This window comes from Vipera berus (genome assembly GCF_964194415.1).
Source record: "Vipera berus genome assembly, chromosome: 6".
Taxonomy (NCBI): domain Eukaryota; kingdom Metazoa; phylum Chordata; class Lepidosauria; order Squamata; family Viperidae; genus Vipera; species Vipera berus.
The window spans coordinates 39368822-39378928 of NC_138208.1; the positions used below are offsets into that span (position 1 = coordinate 39368822).

Sequence of the window (10107 nt, forward strand, 5' to 3'; positions counted from 1 at the left end):
ATTGAATTTGGCTTTAAACATGACAAACTGCATCTTTTTACAAATATACTATTGTCGCTGAATCATAGAGAGCAAAAAGCTCAGGAGCCTGAGTTTCATTCATGCAATATTAAATCATTTCTTGTTGTATTTGAATGTTGGGACTGAAAACAGAAATCCTCATTCAAACCAGTATCATCTTACTTCAACTCCTGAATACAAATTCCTGAATTTCCTCATTTCCTTAGAAGTAGGGACAGATGTTAGCTTTATTCTTCACAATTCTTGCATTAGGACAATGAAGATTTTTAGAAAGCAGCCATGTTATTCAAATACTCAAGACATTATCAGAAAATATTAATATATATGATCAACTCAAATCGGAACAAAATGGTGGTAAAGAAATAAAGGTAAAGGTTCCCCCGCACATGCGTGCTAGTCGTTTCCAACTCTAGGGGCCGGTGCTCATCTCTGTTTCAAAGCTGAATAATAATTTAATAATAATAATAATTTTACTTGTATACCGCCCTTCTCCCGAAGGACTCAGGGCGGTGAACAGGGCAAACATATAAAAATACAAAAATACAAAAGTTAAGAAAGAATTAAACGAAATGCCCAAGTTATAACAATAGGTTAAAATACATTTAAAACAACAATAAAATCCAAACCCATCCCCCATCAGGCCAGGCCGGCTTGTTCGAACAAATAAGTCTTCAGATCGCGTTGGAAGGAGCGAAGGTCGGGCGCCATCCGGAGCTCAACCGGCAAACGATTCCATAAATCCGGAGTGCCCACAGAGAAGGACCTCCCCCTGGGGGCCACCAGATGACATTCTCTGACCGGTGGCACCCTGAGGAGGCCCTCTCTGTGGGAACGCACAGGGCGGAGGGAAGTTGACGCCAGCAGCAGGTGTTCCCTAAGGTACTCCGGACCCATGCCATGTAGGGCCTTGAAAACCATTACCAGAACCTTGAATCTCACCCGGAAGACAACTGGGAGCCAATGCAGCTCACGGAGCAGAGGTGTAACATGGGAGTATCGGGAGACTCCCAACACAACTCTCGCGGCTGCATTCTGTACCAGTTGGAGCCTCCGAGTGGTCCTCAAGGGCAGCCCCATGTAGAGAGCATTGCAGTAGTCTAAACGAGAGGTCACGAGCGCATGAGTGACCGTACGCAGGGCATCCAGGTCTAGATAGGGCCGCAACTGGCGCACCAGGCGAACCTGGGCGAAGGCCCCCTTAGTCATAGTTATCATGTGGTCTTCCAAAGAAAGCTGTGAATCTAGGAGGACTCCCAAGTTGCGAGCCCTATCTACAGGGGGTAATAGCTCACCCCCATAGAAAGAGATGGAATGTTCTGAATATCCCGAGATGCCGGTACGCACAGCCACTCAGTCTTGTCAGGGTTGAGTTGAAGCCTGTTCCTCCCCATCCAGACCCGAACCGCTTCCAGGCAACGGGACATCACGTCGAGGGCATCACTGGGGTGGTTTGGGGTCAAAATAAAAAGCTGGGTATCATCAGCATACTGATGATACCCAACTCCAAAACCACGAATGATCTCACCCAGCGGTTTCATGTAGATGTTGAACAGGAGAGGCGAGAGGACCAACCCATGAGGAACTCGACAAGTGAGAGGCCTCGAGGTTGACCTCTGAAGAGCCAGCCCTTGTCCGAGGACGTCTCCATGGTCATGTGGCCGGCATAACTAGACGCCAAAGGTGCACAGAACGCTGTTACCTTCCCACTGTAGTGGTCCCTATTTTTCTACTTGCATTTTTACGTGCTTTCGAACTGCTAGGTTGGCAGAAGCTGGGACGAGTAACAGGTGCTCACTCTGTTACGCGGCACTTGGGATTCGACCCACCAAACTGCCGACCTTCTGATCAACAAGCTCAGCATCCTAACCCACTGAGCCACCGTGTCCCTGGTAAAGAAATAGAGCAACCTAATACTATGCCCCAATGTTCATAAAACTCAGTAATTTCAGAGACACTTAATCTTCACAAAGCACACGTGGAATTGACTCAATGTACTTCATTTTAAGTATATTATCTTTTTTTCTTGGAAATGCTGAAATGTAAGTAGTTTTTTTTAAATGCAAATCCAGCAACATATTCTTAATTAATCCCCACTGAGACCCTTAGAACTGCTAATTCAGCAGAAAGGAAAGCTAAAAAACAAAGAGGCAGGCTGTAGCTGTTTTAAGACACAGGTCTAAAGTGACTCATAAATCAGCCTGCTTTGTTCAGATTCTAGTCTGGAAAATACTGCAGAACAGCTGTGAAAACTATCCAAACTTTTTTCCTCTAGCAATTCTGGTAAGGACTACAGAGTTTAGAAAATGTAAATACTGAGATGTAATACAAACATTAGTAGAAAGCATCCTTTAGACTTCCCTCCCTGTCTCAGTAACAGACTTAACATTCTTAGACAAACCCTAGTTAAATATCTAAAATTCCCAAGATAATTGAAAAACAGCAAAGATGTTTGGTAATTATTCAGATCTTTTCCCATCTGGCTGCTAAACTTTAAACCTAACAAAAGCTACAATCTTAAAATGTGGAGTGTTTCTATGAATTCTTAAACATCTATGCTCCAAGTAAAATTGGACTGCAGATGTATTTTTGATAAATTATTATAAATTCACTGCTTTTGAACAGTCTTGGCTTTATTTTTAGTATATGCACACATCTTTACTGAAAACCTGCATTAAAACTGTGTTAAAACTGGCTGTTTTCCACCACCCATTTTGTTATGTAAATCACAATTATAAGAGTAACCACAACACTGACAACATGTAAAGATAATTTCAGCCTTCCAAGAGCCAGGAGCCTTCAGAGAGCTTCCAAAATTTAAAAAATAATAATTTCAATATTTGTACTTAACATTTGTTTCTTCCAACCATCCAGCATTTATTTTATCTAGAACTCTGAATGTGAAAATAAAAAAGTGTTGTCCCCCAAAGATATTATACAAAGAAAAAGGTTGGCCTGGCATTTCAACTTAACACTGTAGGGTTACACTCTGACTAATTACATTACCAATAATAAATATATAAAGTAAATTTCTCCTAGGGTTCTTTATTTCTTTATACTCTCTCTCACACACTCACTCATCCCCCCCACAGAGCTATATGCATGTGCATGAGTGTGTACTTTTAACAAATCAAATCTACTGAAATCTTCACTAAAAATAAAATAAAATTTAAAATCTAGAATTTAAATACAGAAACAGACCAAATGCTTTTTCGTTATTTATCTATCTCTCTATCACCCTAGGCATTCTATTTATCCTGTTGCCAATATATCAGGACATTCCTCACAGACAAACTGGGTAAACAATTACCAGTACTAAAAACAACAGCCAATTTTGTTTAGTTATTAGCATTTGAGGGTTCCTGGGGCAAGAGCAAAAGGAGGCCAAGGGGGGGGGAAGGAAGGAAGAACCAGTTTGCTAGCTTTTCTTAAAGGCATGAAAAGCAAGCAATGAACAGTGACTGCTGAAGGCATTTAATTTTAACAAAAGAAACTTGTTAAAAAACCTACCAGACCACATAGTCTGATGACACTTACAAAGATGTCACCCAGTGAGTTTAAGAACAAGTGACACAGCTGCCCATGAGTGATCACTACAGGGTTCCTTACAAAAGGCCAAGTGCTTATTTATACAAGTGGAGCCCATTTTTCACACTTCTTGTAAAGTAATGTGAATGTACATATGGACAATTCACCTCTACAAGGGAAATCCAATTAGAAAGCTTCCACTGCTTTTGCAACCACAAAAGATATCTTTAATTTAACAGACACTAAATTAACTGTCACCAAGATACCTTGTTCTTATTTTGGTTAATCCACCATCCATTTGAAAAGAACATTTTTTTAAAGTTTTAAATCCTAATTAGTGAATTACTAGCTACACATGTTGGGTTTTAGTGGTTTCTTACAAGTAAAATTGGTTATCCAGGAAATTGGTTATCAAGGACATGGGTCCCCAACCCCCAGTCCGTGGACCGGCACTGGGCCATGGCATGCCAGAAACCGGTCCGCGCAAACAAAGCCCCATCCGTGGGATGCAGGCAGTACATGAAACCAAACCCCCTCCGGTCCACAGAAAAACCTTTCTCCACAGAACCGGTCCCTGGTGCTCAAAAAGTTGGGGACCTCTGATCAAGGAAAACATGAACTTATGAGGCAATGCTAATACATGCCTACTGAAAATTAAGTCACTCTGTGTTCAAGTGATTTTATTTGCAGACAACTAATATATGGTTATTGCTTTTATTCTTTCTAAATAAAACAGCAGAGTGCCTTAGGTAAACTCCCTCAAATCAAGCCTGACTCCTGAAGACTTCATGGATACATCTATGTTGTTTTCTTCTGTTTTCTACTTAAGAAATAACTGAGGTATTTCAGTGAAGGATTGGGACATTCAGACAGCTGGATTTTATATTTTCAGAAACAGGAGAGGAAAAAACCCCACTGCATATTTATTTCTTCTTCCCAAAAAACCCGTAAGAGTCCTGGTGCAACCTGACACTACTGAAAGCACCTGAAAAGGCTCTATTTGCATGTCTGTAGTCTACTCCCACATTCCATCTAAAACTAATAAAATGCAGACATGGTTGAACATCTGCCAATTTTTCCCTCTCATTTGGTTTTTCTAGTTTAGTGTTTTTTTTTAAAAAAAAACCAGAGACACAAAGATCTTGCCTGATAAGAGTGCTTAAATACTGCACATTTTGTGAACTGATACTTATAATAAACCTTGAAAAGCTTTTGTTCAAATGTTGTATACAATTAGGTCTACCATATATAGATTGGTTTGGGGCCTCTTTGCTATTATATAGAAGTTTTCTGGATATTTACAATCTACATATAATAGCTTTTAAGAAAAATGAAGATTTTTATTTAAAAGTATTTTAAAAAACCAATTATTCAAGCTGATCAATACATCACTTATTACTTAGCAAATAAATATTTATTCTATGTTTACATTCCTTGAATCTTCCTTCTCTAAGGCTGCAATTCATATATTTAGAAAGAGTTACTGCATACAGGGGGATTTACATGTGAGTAGACATTTACAGCTATAATCATACATAGTTGATCCCATATGCCTTACCATATGGTATGAATACACCAGTGTCTTTTTTTCAAGAAAGCAAGGACAATTTCCAGAAGAGGCATTTGAATAGAATTAGCCACAACTAATTGAAAGACTTCCTGTTACTTTACACATCTTATCTTTACTAGCTTCTGAAGTGGAACAGAAGTTAATACTTCTAGAAGTAATTGAAATGACAACAGATACAGAACAAACATACCACAACAGTACATTTCAATTCCTTGCTGACTTTAAACAAATATAAACCATTAAGATTTTGTATAAGAAATGCCTACAGAATTAAACAATATCAAAACTATCGTGCCCATCATTCATGCAAATATAGACATACTAATTTATTCCATTCTTAACAGAAATCAAAGTCAGAAGGAGAGGGTGCCTAGTGTATTACAGAAACTAATAGAGCAATTAAATAAAATCACATGGACAAAAAAGTATTTAGAATCCTTCACTTTTACCATACAACTCTGCATGCAAGACTGCTGCTCAGGAACCATACTGGATGCAAAGTTTAAATACAAATAGAATTTTTCTGTATCAGAAATAGGAAGAAAATGGTTCTTAAAATCTTTTTGGATTTCAGCTCCCATTGTTCATAATTGCTCTGATTAATAGTCATGGTGCCTTAAAATAAATCCATGTGAATATCATTGACAGCATTTATTTTCTCCCTTACATTAGGTATTGTTATTGCTTCTAAAAAAATTGCACTGGTCCTAATTTAGATTTGCCCTTCAATTTTCAAATGATAAGCAACCCTTATCTAATCTTATCTCATCTCCACCCCAAACCAACCCAGTGATGCCCTCGATGTGATGTCCCGTTGCCTGGAAGCGGTACAGATTTGGATGGGAAAGAACAGGCTCCGGCTCAACCCGGCCAAGACTGAGTGGCTTTACATACCGAAATCTCGTTTAGTCCAAGAGGTTCCATCTTTGATTATAGGAGGAGAGATGCTACCTCCCGTTGATAGAGCACGCAACCTGGGCATCCTCCTGGATTCACGACTCAGTTTTGAAGATCATATTGGAGTCGTGGCTAGGGGGACATTTGCCCAGATTCGCCTGGTACACAAGTTGCGCCCCTTTCTGGACCAAGAGGCCCTACGTACAGTCACCCACGCACTCGTTACCTCCCGTATAGACTACTGCAATGCTCTCTACATGGGGCTGCCCTTGAAGACCACCCGGAGGCTTCAACTGGTGCAGAGTGCAGCTGCACGGGTAGTGATGGGAGCACCCCGATACTCCCATATTACACCCCTCCTGCGTGAGCTGCATTGGCTACCGGTTGCCCTCCGGGTGAGATTTAAGGTGCTGGTACTTACCTTTAAAGCCGTACATGGCTTAGGCCCGGGATACTTGCAGGACCATCTGCTGCCGGGAACGAATTCCCATCGCCCAGTACGCTCACACAGAGAAGGCCTCCTCAGGGTACCGTCGGCCAGACAATGTCGGCTTGCGACCCCCAGGGGAAGAGCCTTCTCTGTGGGAGCGCCAGCCCTATGGAACCAGCTCCCCCCTGAGCTTCGGATGGCCCAAGATCTCCAGTCCTTTCGCCGCGGCCTCAAAACACTCCTTTTCCACCTGGCTGACCTGGACTGACGGATTTTAATTATGTTTACAATTTTAACTCTATTCTTTAATTTATTTTAATTTATTTCAATTTTTAATTTTAATTTACTGTACAGAGACCTTTAAGTTTTGTTGTTGTTAGCCGCCCTGAGTCCCTCGGGAGATAGGGCGGGATATAAGTCCCATTAATAAATAAATAAATAAATAAATAAATAAATAAATAAATAAATAAATAAATAGTTATTTTAATCTGCCACTAGAAACATCCAAATAAAATAATAAAGCTTCTGGCACCTTAAAGACTAACAAATGAATTATTGCATAAGTTAAGAATTCTATTCAAATTCAAAGCTTATGAAATAATAATTTGTTAGTTGTTAAGCATCATACAACTGTTGTTCTTTTGCTTTTATTTGAAAGACTAACTGGTTACTTCTCCCTCATCTCCTACATCACGGGTGTCAAACTCAATGCATCACATGACATGTCACGATGTATCGTGACTTTTTTTGTATTGCTAGAGCTGGGTGGGTGTGGCCTCTGCATGACGCAACTAGCCCACAGGCTGGCAGTTTGACAACCCTGTCCTACGTGTTCTGGTGCAATACATCAGAAGATCAACTTATATAATCTTATCTTATTCAAGTTTGGAATCAACATATATTATCTTCTCTTACTCAAGTGTGGAATCATATTCCCAGTAGAGAGTAACACTTACCAACAGCTAGACTAATTAGCTCTATCCTGATAAATTCTAGTATTTTGTATTACAATTACCACAATCCTTAACAATATATATAAATTGTATTTACACAAAGCATACCAAGTTGAGGGAAATTCATGTGCACTCTTCAGAGTTGCATGAGCAGACTTCTTTTATAAAAATACTTCCCATTTTAGGATTTTGCAAAGCATTTTTTTTTAAAAAAAGATCTCTTAAAAGATGAAACCCTAACAGGAAAAAAAAGATACAAGAGAAAAACAATGGCCTTTCTATTGGAATAGATGTAGACTTGACATGAACACTGGTCTACAACCCAAGTTTCAATGATTATTGACATATAAATCTGTATGTTTTCCTCAGTTATCTAAATGGCAACATCTATTCCCCATTCAAAAGATGATTAGGACGTATAAAAATGTCAAGAATTTTTCCTGCAGTATCTAGCTGTTGATGCATCTCCAAGGCCTTAGCTCTACAAAGAGCGGAACATGTAGGCCTTAAGGTCTTTTGGGAGTTTCTGGCTTCCTTCAGTAAGTAGATTTGTTTTCTACTTTTAAGCCAACAATTGTTAACTCTTTTACCAACTCAGCCAGAGGCAGCACAAACCGACAAATCATAACTGAAAGGAGCTACTCTTTGTTTTCATTCCACTATTTTTTCCTTCTATGTAATTATGGCAATAGATTCCTACCTACCTGCCCCAACCCAGGCAATCAGATGTCAGTAGAAGCTGTCACCATTACTGCCTTTCATTTTTCCAAGTGAGAAAAGGAAAGCCTTCCCATGATCACTGGCTTGCTCTTTCTTCTAATAATTGGAGGACTGGCTCAAGCCCCAACTTCCATGGTGCCCTGAGTTTTAAAAAACTTTGCTAGATCTCCTGAGTCATCCCCTTTTCCCAGGACCAAGGACTATTGAGAGGCACAAAATAAGTAAATGCCAGCTCCATTCACACACAACAGGACATACCATATATCAGAGGTTGTTTCACTTCTTAACTGCTTGCCTACCTTTGAGTGAAAAGACCATTAATAGTTGGCCCAATCCTGATTTCTATGATGCCTAGACAAGAAGTATATAGGTGAGTAACTAAACTACTTCCAGGTGATGGATAAGAATTATGGGAATTGTTACCTTTCAACATACTTGGGAGTCCTAAATGGGGAAGGATGGCTTAACTGCTAATTCTACTGATGCTACTGCAAATCATCAGGTAGGACTGTGCCCACCAACTTTATCTCTGCAACAGGAAGTACCAAGACAACAAAGGTAGACTGGATTAAAATGTCCTAGTTTGCCAAATCAATTCTATTGTCAGGCCTTGCACAACAGATCCATAAACTATCCACAAGGGCTGGGTCCACACAAAGGGCTGAATTATAATTTAGCCACGGACATCTTTAGCCTAGTTGTAAATCCTGCCTTAATGGCCAGAAAGGTGCAGGGCAACTCTACGAGATTGTCTCCAATCCATGATGTCCAGCGGCCTGAATTAGGTTGCAGAGGTCGACGGGAGAGGTGGGAAGCTGAAATATTTGTGGGCTGGGGAGCCATAGTGCTGAAGACTTCGTTTTAGTTCCTCTCCAGCACCTCTATTTAGAGGGCTCAGCAGAGGAGAACCTCCTAGCGCTGGAGACCCGCGCCTCAGACTCGTCGCCAATGCTCCCCCCTCCCCAGAAGAGCGCCTGTACTCACAGCTGCACCATCCTGCTGGGGAGCAGCGCGGGCACTTCTCTGAGTCTGAGGCGGCTGCAATCCAGTCGTTCCCCAAGACAACGGCAAGGAGCCGGGCATTCTTGGGCCAGACCTGAGAAGAAAAGACTGTAGCATAAAAGCAGGCGTCCTAAAAGTGGCGGCGGCAGCGGCAGCTGCAGCACCCAGCGGCGCCCAGAGGAGCCCATGTTCGGAGTCCCTCGCGTGATCAACACCTGGGGCTTTCGGGCTGGGCGAGTGGAGTGAAATCGAGGTAGGGCTTTGCCACTCTCAGGGCGCTGGGAAGCGTCGTTCCATGCCGCCACCACCCCTCCCCAGGCAAATCTGCGGGCAAGTCTCCGCGCCGTCCGCCCAATTCTGCTCAGTTCGCCAAACTTTCTGCCGCTTCCCGCGCCTGCCCGGACCGGCGGAACCCGCCCCCTGCCATGTGATAACAACAAAACGGCGGGCCGGGGACTGACGGGGCGGATTAGCTGGGGAAAGACGGGGGCCCCCGGGGGAAGCATAGCTCTGACCCGGGGAGCCGATCGGAGCGGAACGCTTTGCAAGCAGTGCTGCCAGAATAAAAGCCGTGGAACCATCTCAAGCCAACCCAGACCCGCTTGTGCAAACGTACCAAATGGGCGCACAAATACGCCCAGGAGGTGATAGCGGAAACTGAACGTCCAGTCAATAATCTAATCAATATCTTGTTTTTAATAAATTTGAATTTTATGCCACACACAACCATGCACCACATAAATACTGCACATGGAACAGCCTACCGTACACATTCTGGAGAGAAAGAAGTTCCCTGAGGATAGGCTCCAGCAGGAGTCCAAAAGCTTGGAAGACTAAAACTTGGTCCTGGTGACCGACTCAGATTGGATCCTGCAAAATTTAAGTTATTCAAGGTCTAAGTAGAGGTCATTCAATAGCAGTTGAAAAGTGCTCTTTCTGCTGATATGAACCTGGGCTTGATTGGAAAGTGTTTTAAAACATCACAGCAT

The 10107-nt window shown here is 41.8% G+C and overlaps 1 protein-coding gene across 4 annotated transcripts in view; it reads right to left on the reverse strand.

The window, feature by feature from the left end:
• LRIG3 (leucine rich repeats and immunoglobulin like domains 3) overlaps nt 1–9487 on the reverse strand; it is a 78848-nt gene extending 69361 nt beyond the window's left edge. For 3 of the 4 annotated variants that reach the window (XM_081331252.1, XM_081331251.1, XM_081331250.1), the window contains exon 1: nt 9101–9480. In XM_081331252.1, coding sequence (XP_081187378.1) covers nt 9101–9306 — 206 coding nt within the window. In that variant the 5' untranslated portion in view covers nt 9307–9480. Of the gene's footprint in view, nt 1–9100 lie in introns of all 4 variants that reach the window. The other variant, XM_081331253.1, reaches the window with a different exon arrangement.
• Between the last annotated feature and the right edge of the window lie 620 nt (nt 9488–10107).